Raw genomic sequence first — 25,606 nt, forward strand, 5'->3', positions numbered from 1 at the left:
CAGGGTTGTTATTTCACTTTATTTAGCACACAGTCTCCCCCTGGGCCCCACCAAACTACTCCTCTGGCCTCCCTCAAGGGTCTGCCTTGGGAAGCTTCAGAGGTAAACACGAAGGCCCAGGTTCCACACTCGGCCTCCTCTTCTGCCACACACGCAGCACAACGCAGAACAAGTCACTGTCCATGTCCTCAGGCACCCACCCGTGTGGTTGGGGGGCCTCCAGTGTTCAACGGCCACCTATTGGGGCCTCAACCCAGCTCCAGGCACACAGGCCCCTGCTCCTGAGATGCTGGTCATGGGCAAGGGCCTCTGTCCCCAGCTGTGGGGACACTAAATCCTTATTCCCCAGCCCTGCAGCCTGTCCCTGCTGGGCAAGAAGCAAAATGTATGAAAATACTTTAATTATTTCTTTTAAACTGTTAAGAAATAAGGTCGTCGTTTTTCTTTTACAATCCCAGTAAAAAAAAAGTTCACATTAGTGCAGGGGGCCAATACCAGGCCCTCCCCGAGCCGAGCGCCAGCCACTCAGTAGAAACGCTTGTTGCGCTCCTGCCGCTTCTGAAACACCACGGCCCCCACCACGGCGCACACGATGATGCCCAGGAGCGCACACAGCAGCAGCAGGAACACCCGCCACCCAGTCAGGGGCCCGCTGCGGAAGTTCCCCGTCGGGTCATCCACGTTGTCTGAGGGAGAAGAAAGGGGAGTTGAAATGGCAAACTGGGGAGGCCGGCAGCTCCCAACAGGACGGAGCAGGGCGGCCCTGTGAGGCCCCCATACCCACCCCTAGGTGGCTGCACACAGCTGCACCAGTGAGGGGCAGCGGAGTGGACAGAGGGGCAACCTCGAGGACCCCAGAGATCGAGGCCTGGGGTGCCTTTTAGCTGGTGGACACTGGATTCCTGGACTCCCCAGGAGCTCGGTCTGCCCAGGATCACAACCCCACCCCCCCCACCCCCGGTACAGTGGTCTGACGTCCCCAACTGCGGAAACACAACCCTGGCCAAACGCTGCCCTGACTCACACCTGGATACATTTGGTGGCTCCTAGGGGGTCCTAGGCCCCCATCCTGTCCTTCTGCTCTGGTCACATCACTCCCCTGCCCAGTAACCCTGTCAATGACTCTGATGAGTGCCAGGCCTGTGATTCCCCACCACCGTGGGATATGGCTCCTCCTAGCCAGGCCTGGAATGTCAGCCATGAGCCCACTGACATTCTCCCTTCCTGGAAGACCAGACCCGACAGGCCTGCTGTCCCACCATCAGCCCCTTTCCACCCCTGCACAGTGACAGTAATGGCTGTTGACTGAACCAGGAGCTCCCAAGCAGGGGCACTTCCTGCAGTTGGCTCTGCCTCAGGACTCCTAGGGCTCCCTAACCCACCCCCTATCCTACACACACCCCCATCCCACCCCCCGCTTCAGTCACTAGACTGAACCCTGGGGCAGCGCCCAGCACACAGCTAGATAGAGTAGAAGCTTTGGAATCATCTGCTGAAGAAACAAATGGATCAACAAGACTGAAAATGAGTTAAGCCCCTTCTGGCAAACCACATGGGGTTACTGGGTGGGTCACAGCAGACAAGTTCTCTGAGCCCTCAGCAGCCAGAAACCCTTTGACCAAAGTGGTAAGACAGTGGTCTATGGCAGGGTTCATGTGATTCAAAATATTTAAATTTAACCTGAATCTTAAAAAAGTGAGATGTCACATAAATGCTGGTCCCCTCTCCCAAAAAAGAATCAATGTTTAAAAAAACAACCTTTGTACCTTTTAAAAAACCATTTTTTCACCACCTTAAAAAAAAAAAAATGCTTGGTTCTACTCCAGCTCACATTCTGCATGGTGACCTTGGGCTAGCCTGAGAGGCCCCTCAGTGCTCTGGCCCTGGCACAGCCTGTGCACCATCCCCCGCTGGGCCCACAGGCATGACTTCAGGATTCTTGGGGTGGATTTCTCCACACACGGAGGCCTTGATTCTTCAACCAGAACCCTCATTCTGTGAGGACAAAGTCATGGCTAATTAGCCCCACAGGAAGGGCCCAGGCTTCAGGGTTTTGCAAAAACTCAAGTTCAAAAAAAACCAAAAAAAACTTCAAGTTCAAATCCTGCCTTTATCCCCTTCTAGCTGAGGAAAACTGAAGGATCAGTTCCTTCAGTTAGTGGTAGGAACTACTTTGCAGGCCATTCACTGAGGTCATGCACGTGCACTATCAGTGCCAGCACATCACCTACACCAACAAACTGACCCCTGTGGCTTTATCTGCCATTATCCCAGCACCAAGTGTAGGAGGGATCAGACTCCAGGTGCTCACACACTGCTCATTAGCATGGCTTGCTGATCCAAGAGCCCAGGCCACAACCACAGCCAGACCCGGCAAAGGCACAGGGACCACAGGCAGGCACCAATGCTGGCTTTGGCCCAGCCCCAGCCCTGTGCAGGCCCAGAATGGGAGGGGCCGCGAACACATACCTTTGGGCGACTTAAGGAAATTGACGCTGGGTTCGATCTTGGTCCAGTCGATGTTCTCCTCATCAGGGGTGTGCTCTACCATCAGCTGGAACAGCTTCATGGAGATGATGTCGTGATTGTCTGCAGGACCAAATATTAGCTTGTAAGGGGCCTGAGCCCATCGTGGGGCCCATGGCCCATGCCTCTCCCAGCCACACAAAGTGGCCACGTCCCCTGGAAAGAACCCTGCTCCTGCCTGGCTGAGCACTCACCCTGATACACGGTCAGCAACTGTACCTGAGGAGACTTGGGAAAGGCCCAATCCAAACAGTCCAGGCAGGAAAGAACCTCTGCTCGACAGTAACTGATTGCCCCATTTCTGAGATTGGAAGGTTAAGGCTCAGAGCCAAGATGAGGGTCCCAGCTATCAGCTCTGCTAACCAAATGGAATCTAAGGAAAGGCCTGGAAAAGGGAGAGCCTAAAGAGCAAGGACCTGGTGGCCAGGTGGGCAGAGCCAAGCGGCACTCGACAGGCCAGTGTGTGCAACCCCTAGAGGCCCAGCGACACACACTGACTCTGAAGTCAGACTGCAGTTCCCATCTGAGCTCTCATCTCCTGGGTATAAACGTAGGGAAATTCCTTCAATGCTCACATTTCCAAAGGTCTCTGCTGTGTGAAAAGGGAAAGAAACCACCCGCTACCTAAGCATACATTGCATGACTTTACAGAGTGTACAGGTGTCTGGGGTGTGTGTGTACACAATTTTAAGCAAGGGAATCAGGGAAGGCCCCACTGAGGAAGTGACATCTGAGCAAGACTTGAAGATAAGAGTGAGACACAAGTACAAAGACCAGAGAGGTGATGGGGCAGAGGAGGTGCCAGCACTAAGGCCTGGCAGGCCACTGCTGGGATGAATGGTGGCCTTGACTCTCAGAGAGCCAGGAGCCACTGGAGAGCTCTGAGCAGAGAAGCAGTGACATCTCGCGTGAACTTTAATGTGATCACTTTGGCTGCAGAGCTGGGAGAGACTGTCGGAGGCTGGCATAGAGGGAGAGGACCATTTGGGGGCAGCTACAGTCGTCCAAGTGAGGTATGATGGTGGCCTGGGCCCCCAAGTAGTAAAGGAGGGTCAAGAGGTGATCTGCTGCACTGTGAAGATGAAGCTGGCAAGACTTGCAGATGGATGACAGGTGGCATGTGAAAGAAAAGGAATGTTCAGAATGACAATAAGGATTTTAGTCTGAGCAACTAGAAGAACAGAGGTGTCATTTATGTCTTGGTAGCAAGATGTGTTTTCAGTTGTGGGCATGTAAAGGCTGAGACACCTATTGGGCATCGGGGTGGAGATGTTGAGCAACACTGGGCTGCAGATACAAATCCTCCTAAAGAGAGGGGAAGATCACTGAGGACCGCTCACAGACTAAGCCCTGTGCATGCCAAAACTGAGAGATGATGCAAAGAGGAGGAAGAAACCAGGGGAGTGTGGAACCAATGCAGGAAGTTCAAGAAGGAAAGTGATCAGCTGTGTCACAAGCTCCTGACAGACCAGGGAAGGTCAAAACTAAGTCTTAACACCCTTCGCAGCCCACTCACCAGACAGGTCACCAGTGCCAGCAGAGGCTCCAAAGTAGTAGCCGGTGGGGAGACGCACTCCTGTGATGTCGATGCAATTCTTCCACTCGTTCTTGTCCTCCAAGTCAGTCATCACCTGTGGCCAACCAGCAGGTGAAGCACGCCCTAGGCTCACACTGCCCACCTACCCCTGCAGAGCCAGCACAAGCAGAGGACAACCCCACCACCAGGACGCCCTGCTCACCGTCAGACGGCCCCGGGAGTAGCGCACAGCCAGAAAGGTGTCATGATCACGGTTGCGGAAGTCGGCCGTGCAGCCGGCCAGCTCAGTCCAGCGGCCATCCTTGCTATGGTCGTAGGACAGGGAGCCATTGTTCACCATCACCGAGATGTACGGGAACACGCGCTAAGACCAAGATACTGATTACTCTATAGCCAGCCCAGCCTTTGGAAGCAGCAGGGGCTCCCACCACCCCAATCCCTGGGGGCTCCTCTGTGCAGGGACCAGGGAGAAGTTCCAGCCCCCAGCCAACTTCCCAGCCCTTCCTGTCCTGCTCTGTGAGGGATTAGGGGCCTACCTCCGTGGTCTCGTCGTTGGGATATGTGTCCAGGAAGATGGCTAAGCCGTGGAACTTGTCTTTGCTTCCAAACACAGGCCCTGGAATGAGAAAGAGATGCTGTAGTCATGGGGATATTGCGTAACCTAAAGAACAAAGCAGTGCCAGTGGGGGTGGGGGCAAGAGGTGGCAACCTGTTGGTCATTCACCCAGGATTTAAGAAAAGAGATTTCTAAAGAAAAGTCCTGAGGGTGGTCTCAAGGATGTGGCAGACAGGACTCAAGTTGGAAGCCTGAACTGTGAGGGGACAGCACATGGCCATGTGCTCTGTGGTGTCAAGTGACAAGAAGGTACCCAGCCTGTGAAAAACCGATGGCTATGCAGGAAGCCCTATCCTCTAACCAGGGGTCAGCAACTTTCTGTCCAGGTCCAGAGGGGAAACATTTTGGGCTTTGCAGGCCACATGCAGTCTTGGTCAGTCTTCCTTGCTTTTGCTTTTAAAAACACAACCTTTTAAAATGGTAAAAAACAAAACAAAAAAACCCACAACATTCTTAGCTGGTGTACAACACCAGGTCACCATGGCATATACAGCTGAGCTGCAGGATCCTGCCCCCCCTCTTCCCAAAGGGACACCCCCTGAGCCAACCTAATGTCCCAGGGTTACTTGAAGAAGAGCAGCAGCACCCTAACAGAATACAGAGTGGAGGGTCCTAAGCCACAGATGCCCCTACAACATGAGTGCAGCCTTACCTTGCACCAGGCGATCCCGAGTGTACCACAAGGCAATGCCATCTCCATGGAGATTCTTCTTCCCAGAACCATGGACTTTGAAGTGGACGTGCATCTCCCAGTCTTTGAGGAAGCAAGGCTGGAGGGAGAGTAGAGAGGGTTGCTCTAGTTATCTGGGCCTTCCTGCCAGCTGGAGGTGACCCGGCACAGACCATGTCCCAACTGAGACTAGACACTCCTTGGCACAGGGCCAGGTAGCACTGTCAGAAGTACCACTGACCAACAGACCCTCCAGCTTTCTCAGCAGAAAGAAAGGGGGCTGTTGGGCTTTCCAGGTAAGAAGGGGAAAGCCACAGTGTCCCAAGGCTGCCTGAGGCCCAGACCCTACCCAGCCCAGCACCAGTCTTCTCCACTTTAATTCACTTTCCTCAAAACCAGCCAAACCCGTCAGCCCTGTTTTCTCTCTATCCCCACTGCTCTTGCCCTGGGATCTCATGAAATGATTAGTATCTCTATTTGAGCCACACATTTTACAAAACAGAAAACACATTCAAAGACAAAATAACTTGTCCACAACAGGAAAGTGGATGGTCTTGAATCACATCCAGGTCTGTCTGATGCAGAGACTGTGCTCTGTCATCTATACCTCCCATGGCCTTCAGGTCTTTAACACAAACTGCATCAGGTCCTTTCCAGCCTCCCACCTCCACTATCTTCCCTTCTAACTGATCTTCCAAACTGAGGGACTCAAATCCAGGTCTGGCTGCCTCCAAACCCCTGTTGGCCAGCATACCTCCTGGCCCTTACAGCCCAGCCCAGCACTAGCGTGGTGACAGCAGCAGGGCTGGAAGCTGGAAGGGTCATGCCCTGGAGCCTCTGGGCTACTGTGATCTGAGGGAAGGTAGATGCTCCCTGGCATCCAGCAATACCAAGTGCAGAGCTGGCTACTGCTGCAGCAGGGGAAACAGCCTGACCTTACACACTAGGAAGTTGCTCATGAAAACTACAGTGTGGCACATACTTTGACAAGAATCCACTTAAGGGAAGTCTGCAGATGGGTGTGTGAGCAAGTGATTAAACAAAGACCCATCAGACAGGCAAATGAAAACAAGGTATTGTTGACCTATCAGATTGGCAACTATTGAAAAGATCATTAACACCCCGTGGCCGAGGACAGAAAGAAACACTCAGCCGGGAAAGTGAACACTTCCTCCCGTCTGCCTGGCACAATGTGGCTGCTGCAGTCTTTTAACAGGATGCGGCAGAGCCATGGCACTTACATTTAAAGATATCAAAGGTACTGCTGCAAAACAGTATCAATGCTATGTTCTCATTTTTGGAAAAGAAAGGAATTAGTATATGTGTAAAGAAAGAAAAAAATGAAAGGAATATGAACCAACATTAGCAACAGTTGACTTTGGGAGGGGAACTACAGAGAACACTTACTTTCTATGTTTGAATTTTGTATAATGAATATATTAGCTATGTAATCAGAAAAAAACCTCAAATAAAAAATAAAGACCTTTACGTCCCATCATGGGTGAACTGGTTATACATTCATAAATTCATCAAACTCAGTATTTCAGCTCTGGGCACCAGAATCCCAGGAGATGGGACCCAGCCCTGGCCCCTGAGGACACAGAGCCAGCAGGCACCGAAAGTCTTCATGTGAAATCAGCCTTCCCTGTTCCTGACAGTTCACTGGCTCTGGGAAAACCTGCAGATTCCGGAGAGGCAAATGAGAGGTGATGAGAACCAACTCTCAAGGACAGACAGACAAGGAATCTGAGTCCACAGCCTGCTGAGGGAGTGGAAGTTCTGGTGAACTAACCTTGCTTTGGGTTGGGACCACAAAGACAGTAAGCCAAAAATAAGAATTAATGAGAAAGGCCCTCCCAGGGACTGTAACTCAGCTGAGTCTCCTCAATCTCTGAAATTAGACTAAAGAGACATCTACGCCTCACATTTCTTTTAACAAAAAATCTTACAAATACAATATCTGGTACACAATAAAAAATACCAGGCACATGAAAAAACAAGATATGAACAAAAACCAAAGGGAGGATGAAAGGGAGGGAGGAAGGAGGCTGACAGGAATTCCAGATATTGGCCTTTAAAGTAACTAGTCTACTATTTTCAAGGAGATAAAAGACAAGATTGAGAATTTTAGTATATAACTAAAATTTTTAAAAATCATACTATAAAAAATTCCAGAAAAAATACAATAACTGAAATTAACAATGTAAAGGATAAGTTTTACAAGAGATTTAAAACAGATGAATAGAGAATTAGTAAATTCCATTCCAGTCAGATAAAAATATCCAGAATAAAGCCGAGAGAACAAAAGCATGGCAGATACAAAACACTGGGCAAGAGGCAAAAGAAAGAGTAAGAAAGTATAAGACGTAAAACTGGAGTTTCAGAATGATGAGCAAAACAGTGGAGCAAAGGAAAATGTAAAGAGATGTCTAAACAACTACTAAAACCGACTCCAAGACACTGTGCTGCAAATCTTAAGTCTTACAAACCAAAAGAGACAATAAAAAACAACTACATTTAGATACATTAAAAAGGAGAGGAGGAAAAAAAGGAGGGAGAAAACAAAGAAAGCAACCAGAAGGAAGAAAAGACAGACTACCATCAAAGGAGCTATAATTAGCCTAAAATCGGACTTCTCAACAGAAACACTAAGAGCAAGAAGATGACAGACTGATATATTTGGAGTTGAAAGAAAGTAACAATCAACATAAGATTCTATACTTAGCAAATGTATCCTTCATGAAGAATGTGAAATTAAGACATTTTCAGATAAACAAAAATATTAAAACTGTCTTTCATTCTTTAGAAAGAAGGAAAAAGATCCAGATGTAAAGTCAGAGATTCAGGAAGAAAGGAAGAGCGATGAATACAATAAATTTGAGGGTAAAATCTAAATAAATATTTGACTGTATAAAACAATGTTTTGTGTGATTTAAAATGCAAAGTATCAAAATAAATAACAACAATGAGGTAAATGAAGTTAAAGTTCTAAGATCCTTGCATTGTCCAGGAAGGAGGTAAAAGTACATATTATTACTAGACTTTGTTAAAACATGGATACATGTTTTAAACTCCAGAGTAACCACTAAAAAACTGGGAAACAAGCACACAAACTTTCAAGCTAACAGAGAGTAAAAATGGAATAAAAATTAACCAACCCAAAAGGGAAAAATGACAGAGAACAGGCGATATAAATACAAGATAAATAGTAAGGTAGTAAGTAGATTAAACCCAAATGTATCAGTAATTTTACTAAATGTAGATGAACTAAATGTTGGTGAAGTGTATATAGGATCTCGCCCTGGCCAGTGTGGCTCTGTGGTTAGAGCACTGGCCCACACAGAAGGGTCACAGGTTTGATTCCCAGTCAAGGGAGTGTGCCTGGGTTGCAAATTCAATCCCCAGCTCGGTCAGGGCACGTGCACGTGGCAACCAATCAACATGTTTCTCTCACATCAATGTTTCTTTCCCTCCCTTCCCACCACTCTCTCCTTCTCCCTCCTTCCCTCCCACTCTCTCTAAAAATCAGAGGAAAATATCCTCGGGTGAGGATTAACAACAACAACAAAAAAATTTTTAAATGGAAAAGGACTTGACTAGACATTTCTCTGAAGAAGAAATACAAATGGCTAATAAGCACATGAAAAGATGCTCAACATCATTAGTCATTAGAGAAATACAAATTGCAACCATAAGATATCATGTCACACCCATTAGAATGGCTACTATAAAAAACAGACAATAATGTGTTGGAGAGGATGTGGAGAAACTGGAACCCTCATACATGGCTGGTAGGAATGTAAAATGGTGCAGCCATAGAAAACAGTTTGGTGGTCCTCAACGTTAAACACAGAACTACCATATGACCAGACAATTCTACTTCCTAGGTAGATACCCAAAAGAAATGATAGCAGAAACTCAGACACTCATGTACACCCATGTTGATAGCAGCACTATTCACAATAGACAAAAGGTGGAAACAACCCAAGTATCCATCAACAGATGAATGGTTAAACAAAATTTAGTACGTACACACACATACACACACACACACACACGCGCACGCCATAAAAAGGAATGAATACTGACACATGCTATAACACAGATGAACCTTGAAGATATTATGCAAAATGAAATAAGCCGGACTCAGACAAGTACTGTATGATTCCATTTATATGAGGTACCTAGTAGAGTCAGAGACAGAAAGTAGAATACTAGTTGCCAGGGGCTGTGGAGATAGGTAAGTTAAGTTTAATGGGCACAGAGTTTCAGTTTGGATGAAAAAGTTCTGGAGATGGATGGTGGCGATGGTTGCACAACAATATGATGCACTTAATGCCCCTGACCTGTACACTCGAAAATGGTTAAGATGGTAAATTTTATGTTGCACATATTTTACCACAATAAAAAAAAGTTTGAGGAATTTTTTTCATGTGTAGAAACATAAACACAATAATCAAAACTAATTTTTTATTGATGGCTATTATATTTTAAAAAACTGTTTCAATGTTGCCCAGCCGGGCATGGCTCAGCAGTTGAGCATCGACCTAGGATCCAGGCGATCGGGGTTCGATTCCCGGTCAGGGCGCATGCCCGGGTTGTGGGCTGCAGCCGATCAATGACTCTCTCATCATTGATGTTTCTCTCTCTCTCTCCCTCTCCTTTCCTCTCTCTGAAATCAATAAAGATATATTTAAAAAAACAAAAACAAAAAACTGTTTCAATGCCAATGAGTATTCTACTGAAGAGAATGGCTTCATAAATTAAATAATTTAAAAAGTAAAAAACAATAAAAGTAAAGGCTGAAATGGTAAATTCTGTTATATGTATTTTACCACAATAAAAATAAACAGCACCCTCCAAAATCTAATTATATGCTGATTACAAGAGACAACTCTAAAATATAAAGAAATGAAAAAAAGAAAGTAAAAAAAGATAGAAAAAGATACAGCATGCAAACGCTAACCAAAAGCAAACTCTGTGCAGCTATACCAAAACAAAGTTTACAAGGGGACTCTTCTTAATGACAAAAGATTCCTTTTACCAGGAAAATTTTGGCCTCAAAATATATAAAGCAGAAACTGCCAGAACTACAAAAAAGACAAATCCACACACAGAAATATTAACACATTTCTCTCAGTAACTGAAAAAAACAAGCAAAATTGTCAGGAAGGCTATAGAGTTGAACCCAACCAGCAGATTTGACCTAAGGACTTAAACAGCACACTGACTCAACCAGCCAAGAATCTACATGCTTCACAGGCACAAACAGGACATTCTCACAAATTCTGACCATTTGAAAAACCATCTACATGCTTTACAGAACATTTTCACAAAACCTGACCATTTGAGGGACCATTTGCAAGTCTCAACAGGCCTCCAAGGACTGAAATCATAAAGTATGTTCCTTGACCATAATGAAATTAAACTTGATACAAACAATAATAACTTTAAAAAAGATTATTAGAAAATCCTTCATATATTATTTAAAAAGTTGAAAACATTTCTCACATATGCAAAAGTCAGCCCAGAAACCAGATTTCAAATGGTCTCTTTAGTGCTCAGGAGTTCTCCGCACCTGAGAACAGCACACTGATATAAGACCTCAAGCTGGTGCAAGGTGTGCCTCTTGCCTCTGAGCAGAAGGGCAACTGTGACTGGGGAGGTGGAGAAAGAAAACCTACCCTCCTGTCCCTGGCATGTTTGCAGGGAGATCAGTTACATGAAAGAGTACACCCTGAAGTTGAGGACCTGGAAACTGATTCCTTCAAGACTAACCAGGTCTTAGAAAGTCTCCTCATACTGCAGATTGAAGACTGCAGATCAGCAGATAGAAATATTATGATATAGACAATATAAAGCTCCTGAAAGATTTTAAGCAAGTTAAGTACAGGCTGGAACTGATTCAGAAGCTGCTTTTGGGGGCAGAACATGATGTGGCCATGGTTCTCCACCTGGCTGCACAACCAAGCCACTGGGGAGCTCAGAAACCTTAATTTCGGCCCTTACCTAGGCCAACTAAATCTGAATCACCTGGCAGTCACAGAGCATCTTAAACTTAGGTGGTTTCCATGCCTTTCCTGCAACAAAGTGGAAAAAAGAGCTAATACAACAGTCAGCTGATATTATTAAAATTTTTGATGAAAGATCACCACAGGATTTTGGGTTTATAAACCAAAAGAAGTTCAAAGTATTGAATGACCTGCTACAATAAAACTCTCTGACTCAGCATTCATATTTATAAAAACAAAAAGCAGAAGTGGGGCTGAGGGCCGTTGTATACTGACAATAATATTTATCCAGACAGGGTGGGGGGAAAATAGCTCATTGAGATGCATTTCAATAAATTTTCACTTTTCTATAATAAGTATTTAAAAATTGTGTAACGTGTAATGCATTCATTTTAATGAGCTGTGTAGCATAATAATCCCAAAGAAAATATTAAAACTTAATTTCAAGGTCCCAAGAAAGTTAAAAAGTTTAAATTAGTACACTTATTTTAGTCACAGAGTATATTAGGCTAATCAATAAGAGATTTTCAAGCATTAAATATACTACACTAGGATAAAATTCTGTGTTGGAAAATGAAATTAAAACACAAGTTCAGTAAAGAACTGACATACAACTTGGGCTTATTCGTAGTGTTTAAAAAAAGGGCACCCTGGCTGGTGTGGCTCAGTCGACTGAGCATTGTGATGTGCACTGAAAGGTCGCCAGTTCGATTCCCGGTCAGGGCATATGCCCAAGATGCAGGTTTGATCCCCAGTTGGGGTTTTTGCGGGAGGCAACCAATTGATGTTTCTCTCTCCCCCTCCCTCTCTCTCTAAAATCAATAAAAGCATATTTTAAAAAAGATATCAAATTGCAATATTTAGAATCCACTGAATACACTTAAGAGTACTGAACAGTTTTATCTTAAAAATGGCATTAGTTAAAATATGCTGGAAACTAGAGCCTTTGCAAATATTTAAACCCACATCAACTTTTTAAAAGTGAAGGTGGCTATATACAGCAAAAATAGCTTAAAGACCATGCTGCAGCCTTCATACAAGATCCCCTCAATATGGTCCTGACCAATCCCTCAGGCTTCCCTGTGTCTTGTGCTCCAGCCATCAGGCACTTGTGCAGTTCTAGCCACTGCTGGGCCACTCCTTCATCCAGACCGGTCCACCCCACACCACAGCAGGCACTCTGTCTTATCTTTTCTCAGAAGACAGCAGGTACTCAGTACTGTTTGCTAATTTGCTGCCCCTCCCAAAGGGAGTAACTGGGGACAAAAAAGAGAAAAGTCCAGAAAGCATCTCTCCAGTAAAGGAAGAGTTGGCTCTTGAGAAACACTGGGCAGAAAATTCTAAGACTTCTAAGTAATTTCTTTCAGAAACTATAGAAAACATTCCAACCCTTTGGGAATATCTGTAGGGCCAAACAGCAGAGGTCCCTGGAGCCGAATGGGAAGGTGGGGAAAGGAAGACTGAAAATTCGATGAAGGCAAGTGCAGGATCCAATTAGCCCTGTGACATTGCCACACTGTTGACACCACCAACCACCAAGCTACTACAAGCTTAATTAAGTTACTTATGACTGAACTGAATTTCCAACAGTTCCAGCACTATTTGTACCTTACTTAAAAAAAAAACAAAAAAAACTGAATGCTATATTGAACTCATTTCCATAGAAAATATAAGGCTACATTATCATTTTTTAAAATTATGTGACAGAATGTGACTCAGGGAAGTTACTGAAACACTCTCTGAGTGGGTGGCACTCAGCTAAGACTTAACGGATGAGAAGGAACCAATCAGGCATGACAGCCAGGAGGCAGTGTTCCAGACAGAGGGAACAAGTGCAAAGGTCCTGAGGTAAGAAGGCAGCCAGAGAGGCTAGAACAAAATTAACAAAGCAAATGACTGGTGATGCCAGGCACCAGAGGCCAAAATGTGTACACATAATGCATATTTGTCCCTTCACAGGAGACCCTAGGCTCTAAGGATCAGGCTGAAAGCTGAGGAAAGTTACCCCACATGCTCCTAGCAGTAAGGAGAGGAGAAGCTGAGGGGATAGGCAGATGAGGCAACATGAAGACAGTATGGGCTCCCAGAACTAAATGGGGATGTCAACCAGAATGGACCAAAGAGGAGGGTGATGGAGAAAACTAGGACAATGACCAACACCTGAGGCATAGGAAAGGTTGGGGTCAGACAGGCTGAGGCAGGAGCAGGTTCTGCCCCAGGCTGTGACCCAGCCCCAAATTACTCAGCTTATACCCCTTTCCTGACCGAGATTTCCTCAGTGTGGAGTCTTTATAGCAACTGATCTTGGCCACTGCTCATGTATGACATTCCAGTGATATCTGAGGCTCCCTGACCTCTGGAGCAAAAGTCACAGAAAATAAAACTGCTCTTCCATACCACTAATGGCAAGACCCTCAATCAAGCACTGGGGAAAGGGACTGAGTCTGCAAGTATTTCTAAGGGGTTCCTTCACGGTCGAGGGGGAGGGAGGGAATCAAGTGTAGTGAATGAATTGCTGAGCTTGGAGATCAGATAGATCAGAGCTTAAACTCTGTTTATGCTGAATTATTCACTGTCTGTGTTAGCTCTGCATAAAGTCGCAATAGCCCACCTATTTCAAGCAGCCTGTTTGAGAATTAAATGCAATAAGGCATGTTAAAATCAGTGCACAACACACGGCAAAATACCCAATAAAGATCCCATTCCTTCTATTTATCCCACTATTTGAGAGGGTTCAATCCAGACAGCCTGACAGCTCCAACTTAATTGAGTCTTAGCTTCTTCGTCAGTAAAATGGAAATAACATCACTTATTTCACATGGGTTTTGAAGGAATTAAGTGAGAAGGGTGTAAAGTGCCAAGCACAGCTCCTGACAACACAGCAACTTCAACAGCCATTACCTGTTATTACTGGTGGGTGTGACCAAGGTGAGGAAGGGGCGGGCAAGCCTTCAAACCAAACTGACGTCCGAGCTGCAGCGGAGGCTGGGAGTAGTGGCTTACTTAAGGGTATGCCTGGTCTCTAGGGAACCACTCACCTGGTGGTTCCAGATAGAGCCCTCCTTGCTGCGCTCATCAGGGGTCAGACGCACGTACTGGCTCGTGAGTATAGTGCTGCCTTGGAAGTCCCAGAGGGGCATGGAGCTGGAACCGACACCTGTGGGTAGAGTGACGGGCACAGACAGGTGCGTAAAAGGCCATGCCAGGACAGAGGCAGGAAATCCACAGAACTGCCCTGCTCGGGAGAAAGGGCACCCCATTTCCCAACCTTGTGCAGCCTGGCCCTCACCCTGCACTCATTTCCCGCCCCAGGCCTCACCTTGGTAGGGTTTGATAAGCGAATGCTCCCGTTTGAGGTGTTCGCTGTTGCCGTCAGTTATATCCGCAGCCACCGGCCCCAGCAGCAGAAGAAGAAATAAAGGTGTCGTGGGGCCAGGGCCGGGGCCGGGAAGCCCAGGCCTCCCCGGGCATCGCCGGCCCCAGCCCCAGCGCCAAATCCAACCTTCCGCCGCCATTCTCCGTTTCTCGCCGCCACTTCCGTTCGAGGACTTCCGCCTTCCGGGTGTCTCATCTAATGGCTTCCTGCCGGAAACCTTTCAACTTAGTGTCACCAGGAGTTAAAAGCAAAGCCTCTCAGCCAAAGGGGCAGCGGCTTTATTTGCTGAGCAGCCTCCATCCTGATCGAGTGGAGTTCCATATCCTTGGCCGCTCAAACGCACCTGTCGCCCAGCCTCAGCAGCGAGTTCTTACGAGTCACAACCAATCATGGAACAGCACGTTAGGATTGTGAGCAAATAGGGAGCAGAGGAATGGTTTGAGTCGGGGCAGAACGAGGGTCGTCCGCGAAGCACGGCATGCTGGAACTTGTAGTTTTGGTTGGCCCCCCGCGCGAGCTGGACAAACGAAGACTACAACGCCCTCGGCCTCTGGCCACTGATTGCTTCCCTGGAGTAATCTTTCCCATTCCGAGGGTAAAGGATCTCTAATTTGAAGACGGAGGCCTAAACTCCAACTCCTGTGCCGCCAGGGACTCCCTGGGTGACCTCCGGTGAGCCTTAGCTGGCCCTGGCTTCACCTGCTCCAGCTTCACGCCTTTGGAGACTTAGAATTCCCAGTGATTTGAAGGCATCCACTACGCCCAGCTCCTCGGCCCTGTCGGCTTTAAGCGGGACGGCAGACATGGACCCTGCCCGGGACCCCAGTGATGGATGGGACACATCCAGATCCAAACGGTCGGTCGTGGTGCCTTCCTAGTGCAGAGAAGTGTCCGTGAAAGGTGCAGGAAAACTGGCAGTGGACCAAAGGTCAAAAACTGGTGGCCCTCAGCCAAATAGAACTCTTTGTTTTAACCTGCTAATGTTAGTCCAATAAATGATTTAACTACGATGTATTTAAATCAGGAGTCTTAAATTCACATTAGAAATCCAAATTTCCGGTTTCTCGGGAAAAATTGGGAAATCCAACCAAGCTAAGCCCATGGACTACCCCCCTGCAAATGCTTTCCACTTCTAAGCATGTCTACACCCTGGCCACTAATTTACCCCACCTGTGTGGTCCCTCTAGACATTTGAATTAATGACCCCTGTTATAGATTACAATGTGGGACCTTGGTTGGTTGCTCCTTTATTTCATTTTAAGAAGCTTCCCTTTTGAATGAATGAACTTGTTCAGGATTAAGTGATGAGACATCTTTTCTGGGTATGTATTTTTAATGAGATTTTTATTATTAAAGTTTCATATATAGCCCGGCCAGGCGTGGCTCAGTGGTTGAGCGTCGAGCTATTGGGGTTCGATTCCTGGTCGGGGCACATGCCCGGGTTGCGGGCTCGATCAGTGACTCTCTCATCACTGATGTTTCTATCTCTCTCTCCCTCTCCTTTCCTCTCTCTCTGAAATCAATAAAGATATATTTTAAAAAAAGTTTTATATATATATATATATATAAACAGACGTGTACAACAAGGGTCCTCTGCCACTCCTCTCCCAAGGGGCATACCCTTCCAGAGATTTATTTATATCCATACAAACAAGGACATGTGCATTCCACTAGACCTCCATGAGGGCAGGGATTTTTTGTCAGCTACGGTCACTGCTGAATCCCCAGCATCTAGAACAGTACTTGGCATATAGGAGGTGATCATGAAGAATAAGTAGTTTACCAGAAGGGAAATGCATCTTCAGCAGAGGGAACAGGAAATGTAAAGTCAGGGAGAGATGCCTGAAAGTATAAGGAGTGCAAGCAGTTTGGAACAGCTGAAGAGTGGTGGGCAAGAGTTTGACTGAGGTCAGAACTCAAAGGGCCTTTAACTCCCAGCTAAGGAACATGAACTTTTTCCAGAAGGCAGTGGGATGGTTTTAAGTATGGTAGTGGCCAGTGTGGATTTCTCTTGCTATGGTGAGGAAAAGAAGTGAGCCAGGTAACAGGTAGGAAGATCAAACAGGAGGTCATTAGAGCCAGGTGCGAGAGGTCAAGGCCTGAACTAGGGAGGTCTCCACAGGGAAAGGGATCAGAATTCCCACAGAAAACTGGACATGAGTAACTGATCCCCTTTAGAGCGCCAGGGAGAGAGAAGTTGAGAACACTATGCTGCGGAGTGGAGGTGTCCCACCACACCCATGGAGTGGAGAAAGGTAGATAAGGGCTAAGAGATGGGAAGTCCCAGGGTTGCCTGGGTCTCTGGGATAAAGGTGTGCTCAGAGCTACAACTGGCATCCATGGTGAAGAGGTAGGGAGAGGTACCTTTCAGTAGCAGGAGAGGAAGACCTCAGGAAGGGGTCACAGGCAGAGCCTATGATTGGGCTTTTGTGGGGAGGAAGATGAACAGTTGGCATTTGGGCTGATGATGGCCCAGGCCCAACTCCTGGGACCCCAAGCACACATATTCACAGCTTAGCAGATCTCTAACTTGATGTGCACCCTTGGGCAACTTGCATCTCTCTGAGTCTCAGTTCCCTGATCTGTAAAATGGGAAGAATGAGAACCACTCACAAAGAGGTTGTGAGGATCAAATGAGATCAGGTTGGGAGAAAACCCTGTAAATTGTAAAAGCCCCTCTTGAAGCCCAGGCCCAGATCCATGGCACAGCAGACAGGCAGGCAGTCTCCACTTACATCACACACTCTACACCCCCCTCGCAGGTACATTCACACTGTCATGCACCTTATTAAAACCACCATGAGCAATGTTCCAGGGCCAAAAACAACCCCCCATACATACACCAAGTCTGAGTGAATCCCTCTGTCTTGGTGGCCTGGAGCAAGGTGTCGGAAAGGAGGTGAGTAAGGGCTGGATGAAGAGGTGATTTAACTAGGTTAATGCTAGCTGCTGAAACAAATAGACCCTAATGTGTGTAATGGCTTGAAGTTTATTTCTCACTCATATGTAATAGTCCAAGGCTGCTGTTTCTAGTTGATGAGTGGCTTGTCTTTGAGCACTAATGCAGAGACCCAGGCTTCCTTCTCATGGCTCCACAATCCCCTAGAGCCTCATCATCTGCACCCAGCCAGCTAAAGGGAAAAGAGAATGTGGAGAGACATACTACTTCAAAACCTTGGTCCAGAAACAGCACACATCATTCCACTCATATTCAATTGGTGGGAGATAGTCACATGGCCACACCTGATTGCAAGGGAGCCTGGGAAATTAAAGATTAGCCATGTGCCCAGGAAGAAAAGAACATGAATTTGTGGTGAAGAATCACTTAGTTTCTGCCACCGAAGGTTTCAGGTAGCAGCCCTAAAAGGGGCAGGGTGTTGAGGGTAGAATATGGAAAAGGGAGTGTCACCTTTCCCTGTGGAAAGGGGCCCAAACTGGAGTGATGGGTGACTTAAGGGCTCTAAGTCCATACTTAAAGTAGTGAGTACGTGCATGTTTAAGAAAGAGGCAAACTGAGGACTCTGGCTAAAGGGTCCAAGTTCATCTGGAACTGGGCCAGGCTGAGAGGGTAGAGTGGCACTCTTCAGTTGACAGGGCTATACCAAGGTGGGATTTGTATGTAAGTGAGGGGAGTGTGAATGCACATGTATCTTTGGGCACAGATGCACCTGATCCATGCCCCTGCCCAGATGGGCGAGTGTGGGCATACACATGTGCCTGTGTGCAGGTGTTCCTGTCACATGTACCCATCCACAGGACTGCGCATCCATATAACTGAACATCAGGTCGTCCTTATGAGGGAGAGCCTGTGAGTTTATGACATGCACACCTGAATGGTATGTGCATGGCCATGCATGTAAGGTGTCCATCTGTCTGCACACCTGGGCACATGCCTGAGAAGTGTCTGGGAATAGAGGTAGTAACTCCATGGGCACAACTGCCTGGAGGAGGTGTGCTTTGTGTGCACCTGCCCAACACATAGCAGGTGTGAGATAGGTGTGTGCTGAGTAAAGTCCACATGTGGATACTCAGTGCACATGTCCACATAAGCCCCTGCCAGGGTGTCCAAAGTTGCCTAGGTGTGTGAACGTGCACTTCTGTGTGCCTAGACATGACCTTGGAGCTCCCTGGGCAGGGCCAGACCAGACCAGGCTGAGCTCTTCTCTGGGCACACACAGGCCTCTATTGTGTGCTGGTGCCTGTGTGGGGCGCTGCAAGGTTGTGTTGGTGGCGTGTGTGTGTGTGTGTGTGTGTGTGTGTGAATGTGTGTGTGTGTGTGTGTGTGTAGGAAGAGGCGTTCGCTTTCTTAGACCTTGCTTTTTTCTGTGGTTCCGTTTCTATAGAGACACTTCCTGTGGCAGAGAAAAGAGGTAGTGAGCTGGTGTTTCAGGATGTGAGGGCCCACAGGAGTGGAGCTGGGCTCTCTCCGCTGCCTGCCTGCCTCCCTGCAAGCTCTGGCCTGCGGCACTGCCCACAGTCCCCATGGTGGGCATCCCCCGGGGCCGGGACCGGTGAACAGCGGAGGCATGCCAGGGAAGCCCAAGCACCTGGGCGTCCCCAACGGGCGCATGGTGAGTGTAGGCTCCAGGCCAGGCCCATAGGGAGGGGTGGGCACACCCAGGGTGGAGCTCAGGAGCACACCAGGCAGAGCTGGGCTGGGCTGGGCTGGGCTGGGCTAGAAGAGCCTGCAGGCTGCTCCTGGGCGGAAGAAGTTGGGTACAGACAGCAGGCAGTGGGACCTGGTGCCCTCACCCTGGGACCTTCCAGATTGGCCTGCTAGGGACCTGGGGTGACCCTGGGGATCAGACCAGAGCACAGTGGGCACAGGTTTCTGGTCCAGTCCTCACTGCTCCCTCCCCTGCTACTTCGGCACCATCTGGGCTGCCTGCATCCTAGGGTAGCAGGGATATCTGGCATGCCCCTTGCCCCTTGCATACCCCCATGGTAGCCCAAGCCCCCACACATTTAGCCTCAGCCCTCCCCTACTCACCCCAAGTTCTGATGCCCAAAGTCAAGTAAGGGGCAGCCCTCACTGGGTCACTGCCCTGCAGCTGCTCCAGAGGCTTCCTGCTGGAATTGGCAGTCCTTGGGCAGCCCGGGATGGGTCAGCAGGGTTAGGCCAGGTTGGTGCAGCTTGTGTGTTCTATTCTGGGTTACCAGGAAGGGTAAGGGTAGCTGGACTCTAGGATGTCCCTGGTTGCTACTGATGCCCCACCCCCTAAACCCTCTCCCTGGCTGCTTGTCCTCTGGGTCAGAGCTGCCCTTGGAAGGGCCAGCTTCTTTATTCATGCAACAGATGGGGCAGGCTGTGCTGGGCCTCCCTTCTCTCCCTAGAATACCAGCCCACTTGGTAGGTCCCTAGTCCCTCCTAACAACTCCAGAAAGGCCAGACTGTGTCCTAGTTCCCATCATGCCCCAGTCTGGTATTGTGGAGTAAAGCCAACGGGTCTAGGGAGACCTGGGTTCCAGTCTCAGCTCTCTTCTCCCTTACTAGGGGTTCCTCTCTGACCCTCAGTTTCTTCATCTGTAAAACGAGGAGAGGGCTTGTTGAGATGATTAAGTGGAATGATGAATATGAGGCCCCTGACCCATTATGAGGGCTCCATGATGTCAGCCCAATCCCTAGCTTCATTATCACCCCCTCTTCAAGGATCCCCTGACTCACCAAGAAACTGAGCCACCCCCAGCCCCACTCCTGCCTCCTAATTCTCAAGATCTGTTTCCACCTCTCCTCCTTCCAGCATCTTTTTATTGCCCAGCTTCAGGATAGCTGGGTGGGAGAGAGGCAGACCCTTCCAAGTTAGCCCAGTCACCCACCTCACTGTTTCTACCATCAACCTAACTGAAAGTTCAGGAACCCATGGGCCTCAAACTCCTACCCCAGAGGCATGACACTTGGGTGTCCAGGCCAAGGGGGATCATGTCCACTACCATGCCCACCCCAGATGGCAGCTGAGGGGCCCAGAGACAACTCTGCTCTGCCCAAAGTCACTGAGATCATGAAGGGCACTGAAGCTATGCCCCTGGTCTCGGCAAGCCCATGGGCTTTCCTCTCAGCAACCTGCACACACAGCTTTATCTTTGCCCTTCCTGGGCCTGTTCTGAATGTTCTGTGCTACCTCTGGGAATCCCGAGGCCGGCCACCTGCTGGTCATTGAGAGCTTTCTGAGGCCATGCTCGGCTAAAGCGGGGAGAGACAGACAGGCATTGGCTTCTGCAGCAGGGATGAACATAGGGAGGCACCTGTGAGCTAGGTGTCTGGCTCCTTCCATGAATTACCTCCCGGCAGAGCAGGGGTGGGGAATCATTTGGTCTGGACCTGCCAAGGCAACTGCAAGCGGGACTCGAAATTCAATAAACCTAGCTTTTTTCATAACTAATTTTCTTTTTAATATATCTTTATTGATTTCAGAGAGAGGAAGGGAGAGGGAGAGAAAGATAGAAACATCAATGATGATGAGAGAGTCACGGATGGGCTGCAGCCCGCAACCGGGCCCTGACCGGGAATCAAACCCCGATCTCCAAGATCCTAGGTCGATGCTCAACCGCTGAGCCAGGCCCGGCTGGGCCATAGCTAATTTTTAAGTTGATTATTTTTTATGGCCCGCAAATGATGTTATAAATATCCAAAGGGCTCTTGGCAGAAAAAAGATTCCCCACCCCTGCGATAGAGGCTCAGAGGAATAAATAACTTGCTGAGGGCTGCAAGTGAATAGAGGGGCCTGCATTTGAACCCGGCTAGTCTGACTCAATGCCAGAGCTCCTCCACCTCCCCAAACTGCCTGGCTCTGCCCTCCCCCACCTCCTCCAGCTGCCACCCCACCCGCCGTTATTCCCTGCAGAGGCAATTTTATTTGTCAGCCTTGTCTTTCTACCACTCAGCATGTCATGCAGTTGCAATGAAATCTGTCACTTAGAGATGACTCCCAGCCCTCCTCCCAGGGATGGCTTCACATAGCTCCAACTGCTACTTGTTCACTCATTCATTCAACAACCCCTCCTTAGCGTCTGCTCTGTGCCAGCCCTGTCCCAGGCACTCAAGACCCGGGCCCATCATCCTGTCCCCTGCCCTCAAGTAGCTCCCAGCCCAGCAAGACACAAAAGACGGGCACAAATGCCAGAATAAAATTTGTGTTTGGATAAGAGCCACTGGTCAGGTATAGAGAAAGCTTGAGGGGGGCCTGGGGAAGGAGAAGTAACCTTTTCTTTCACTTGGTGCACTGTGGCACAGGAGATATCCTAAAAGGATGTGCCAGCTGGAGGAGGGCATGGCATGGGGAAAGGCCCAGATGTGGGAAACACTGAGGAGGGGTGGTTATTGTGTTCTGGCACTCTCGAGAGGCCTGGTTAATCTTCCCCACCCCACAAGGAGACCTGCAAGGCAGATCCCACTGTACCTCTGTGCCATCCATCTCAGGGACAGACCCTGAGAGAGAGGTGGCCTTACAGAGGAGCCAAGTCTGGGGTCAGCTCCACAGGGCTGGCTCAGACTGAAGGGGCCAGGCTCCTAGGGTTCTCTGTGGGTATTTCTGGGCCTCTCTTTCCCCAAGCTAGAATGAAATGATATGATGGTGCAGAGCACCCAGCATGGAAAACACTCAGTAAATTGGCGCTCTTTTTGAGGTCTGACCCCTCCCGGGGTCAGGGTTCATGAGGATCCACTGGACCCTTTACCCCCAATGACCTTGCCCACCTGTGGCCCAAGGGCTGAGGCCCTGGGCCTCCCAGCTCCCCTGGGATGTCTCCTTTCCACCCTGGGAGGTGGCTTAGTGGAGGGAAGACCTCAGGCTTCAGAGTTAGGCACACTTGGGTTCCAGTTTCAGCTTGGCTGCTTGGCAGCTACGTGCCATCTTTGGGCCGAGGTTTCCTCACTGGTGAGATGGGAGTAATAATAGCTGCCGCACAGTATCAGGATGTGAGAATGGAGTGAGAACAAGGATATGTATTGTCAGAGAGTGCCTGTCACACAACTGGAGTTCAGGAAATGCTGGGCCACCCTCTCCTTAGTATTCTCAGAGAACAGCGGCTCCACCAGGGTCTAGCTCCTAAGAAAAAGTGTGGCAAACTGAGGCCTAACCATGGTTTGGGATGCCACTGGCCACCACGCCCTTCCTCAGCCTCTCTTCCCCTTTTCTCCCAATTCACTCACCACTTCTCTTCACACAGGCCGGGTGGGGCAAGGCAAGCCCTGCTCAGCACAATGCCCCCAGGCCTGGGAGCGTGGGCAGGTTGGAGCCAGGCCAGCAGTCAGCATGAGGTCAGCAGAGCCCCTGACCACTACATGCCTGCTGCTTTCACATATGGGCCTTGTTTGCCCTTCCCAGCAGCCCCAGCAGGTTGGGAATGCTCAGTGATGTGCTACCCAGGGGGAAACTGAGTCCCAGAGAAGGGAAGTTACTTGTCCCAGAATAGTGGAACAGGAACTGGACTCCATCTCCGCCCCCTCCCACATCTGGATCTTGGTCCCTATCTTGTCTCAACTTCAACCACACAGATCAACAACCATGGGGGCAATAGGGGTTCAGGAAGGTGAACTGCAGGCTGCAGAGATGAGGTGTTCATAGGTAGAGCATCCCTGGTGGGGGTGGGGGTCCTGGGGCCATCTAGGAGGGCAGAGAAGGGCTGCTTAAGGCCCTGATGGCTACTTGGGAGCGCTGGGGCAAGGAGAGGGTGCTTCCTGGAATGGAGTTCAGGTTGGTTCCCTCCTGCAACCCAGGCCTGCCCTCCGGGAGCTACTACTAGACTGACAAGGGAGAGAGGCCCAGATATGGGTGGGTAGAAGCTTGGTGGGCAGGGGATTCGGGCAGCTGGTATTTAGGGAAGACTGATCTCAATGGGCAGAGATTGGAGAGCTGTTGGGTAGGGGAGCAGGAGCAGATACCAGGCAGAGGAAATAGCAAGGCAGGAAACAGGAGTATGCAGGGGTGAAAGGAAAACAGAAAAGTTTGATAAAGTGTAGGGTGGAGGTGAGGAGGAGGGAAAGAGGGAGGCTGAAGGGTTTGTTAGTTAGAGCCAGGCAGAGCTTCAACTATAACCCAGCACTGGCTCGGCCTCCCAGGGCAGGGAGTGGGGTCTGGGGAGGATCTGGGAGCTGGCCCCACCTAAAGACACAGAAAGTCAATCCGACCTGATGCGAAGAATAAAACAAAATAGGAGTGAGGGCTGCCTCCAGTGTGGGAACCTTTGCCCTCTTTGGGGTCCTGGCCTGCCCCAGCAGTCATGGGGACTCTGCCCAGGGTGGAGGCAGGCCAGAGGGAGGCTGGTGGGTACAGGAGGAGGCAGGACTAACTGGCACCCTCAGAGGGGGAGGGAGAGGGAGCGGGGAGGGGGGAAGGGAGTCAGGATGGTTCCCAGAGACCTGGAGGGAAGGCTCTGACAGTGGCAATGAGGTTGGGAACAGCTGCAGAGCAGTCTGGGCAGGCAGGTGCCAGGAAGGGAAAAAGCAGACTGGAAGGGACTTGTCATCCCACACATCCCAGCAGTTGGGACTTTCTCCTGCAACTGGGGGAGAGCAAAGGCAGGAGGGTGAGGGCTGGGAGGGCTGGGGTGGGATGCTCTGGGAAGCGATTCCAGGCCCAGCCATGCCCTGCGAAAACTTTCCTTCTTCCTCGGCAACGTCTTATCCCTGTGCTCCAGGTGGGAAAGGAGACTCAGGGAAAAAAAAAACACGGTTTGAAACTAGAAAAGGGCAGGGCTGGGATTTGAATCCTGGTCTGACAGACCCTGATACCTGTGCTCTCTCTCCTCTATGGCAGGGCTCACAAACTCAAAAGTGGGAGCAGGTTCAGACACCAATACTAATACAACCACAATGATAATATTGTTGAATATATGCACATGCCAGGTAGTGTCCTGAGTTCTTTATATATATTTAATTTATTTAACCACAGCAACCCTTTGAAGTCAGGACCATTATTTGCTTCATTTGTATAGAGGAAGAAACTGAGGCACAGAGAGGTGAAGTACCCTGTCCAAGGTCACACAGCACAGATTTAATCTCACACAGTCTGGGGCAGCACCTGCTTCCATAAGTAACACAAATGCATCAAACTGGACCCAGGGACCTCTGAGGAGCGCCTGAGCCCCTTCTAGACACTGGTTGCTGCTCAGTGCCGGCCAAGGTTGCCATGCTGCAAGAAGCTCAGGATAGCTGGGGCATTACAGTCTTAAAGGGGAGACAGAAAGCTGGGGTTTTCTGTAAAACTGATTTTTAAATATGGGAAACCTCTTTAAACTTAAAAAGAAAAAAACACACAACATTCTCAGGGCCAAGATGTTAGTAATATCCTATATATCTGCAGGCCAGCTCCAGCCCACCTGTATGTGACTTGAGTGCCCCAGCTGCAAGTGGGGAGCAGAGAGGGAGGCTGCTGCCAGGAGGGCAGGAGAGGCTTCCTGGGGGGAGGGTGCTTGCAGACCTGTTTCCAGTGGGGATGGAAAGAAGGGACAGGTGGTGGAAGTCCCCATTTCAGGGCCTAGTGAAAATGTAGGAGGTGAGAGGGAGGGAGGAATTGGGGATGACTCAAGCCCTGGTGTTGGGAGCTCAGGTGATGAGAAGAAAGACAGGATACAGGGAAGCTGGTTGGGTGCCCCGCTGTGGTGGTGGCAGAGGTGGCTTCCATTGGGGACTGGATGAATTTGAAGGGCGTGTGGGACATTTGGGTGGAGATGTTAGCAGGAAGCTGGCTATGTGTTTGGAGCTGGGGAGATGTGAGTGGGAGAAAGGGCCCAGGACAGATTCAGGGAGAGGGAGAGGACACTTTGCGTGGGTAGGAGATGACAAGGATGCTGGAGGAGCTGCTAGGAAGGTAGGAAGACCAAGCAAGAGTCATTTTGAAAGGAGGGCTTTTCTGTTTCATTAATAGTTGGG

At 49.0% G+C, this 25,606-nt stretch overlaps 2 protein-coding genes across 4 annotated transcripts in view; one reads left to right on the forward strand and one right to left on the reverse strand.

Annotated features, from left to right (window-relative positions):
• Positions 1-25,606, reverse strand: part of LMAN2 (lectin, mannose binding 2) — a 27,533-nt gene continuing 1,927 nt past the window's right edge. Inside the window, exons 2-9 of one of the 2 annotated variants that reach the window (XM_081135016.1) lie at positions 14,680-15,610; positions 14,399-14,517; positions 5,332-5,449; positions 4,600-4,679; positions 4,266-4,427; positions 4,043-4,157; positions 2,470-2,589; positions 1-686 (exon numbers count right to left, since the gene is read on the reverse strand). In XM_081135016.1, coding sequence (XP_080991142.1) covers positions 526-686; positions 2,470-2,589; positions 4,043-4,157; positions 4,266-4,427; positions 4,600-4,679; positions 5,332-5,449; positions 14,399-14,517; positions 14,680-14,875 — 1,071 coding nt within the window. In that variant the 5' untranslated portion in view covers positions 14,876-15,610 and the 3' untranslated portion in view covers positions 1-525. Of the gene's footprint in view, positions 687-2,469; positions 2,590-4,042; positions 4,158-4,265; positions 4,428-4,599; positions 4,680-5,331; positions 5,450-14,398; positions 14,518-14,679; positions 15,630-25,606 lie in introns of those variants that run through there. The other variant, XM_081135017.1, reaches the window with a different exon arrangement.
• RGS14 (regulator of G protein signaling 14) overlaps positions 19,093-25,606 on the forward strand; it is a 13,727-nt gene continuing 7,213 nt past the window's right edge. The window contains exon 1 of one of the 2 annotated variants that reach the window (XR_013998661.1): positions 19,093-19,307. Coding sequence is in view for 1 of the 2 variants with exons in the window: in XM_081135015.1 (XP_080991141.1) it covers positions 19,263-19,307 (45 nt within the window). In the remaining variant the exon portion in view is untranslated. The remainder of the gene's footprint in view (positions 19,308-25,606) is intronic. The other variant, XM_081135015.1, reaches the window with a different exon arrangement.

The sequence above is a fragment of the Miniopterus schreibersii genome, assembly GCF_964146895.1.
Source record: "Miniopterus schreibersii genome assembly, chromosome: 4".
Lineage (NCBI taxonomy): Eukaryota > Metazoa > Chordata > Mammalia > Chiroptera > Miniopteridae > Miniopterus > Miniopterus schreibersii.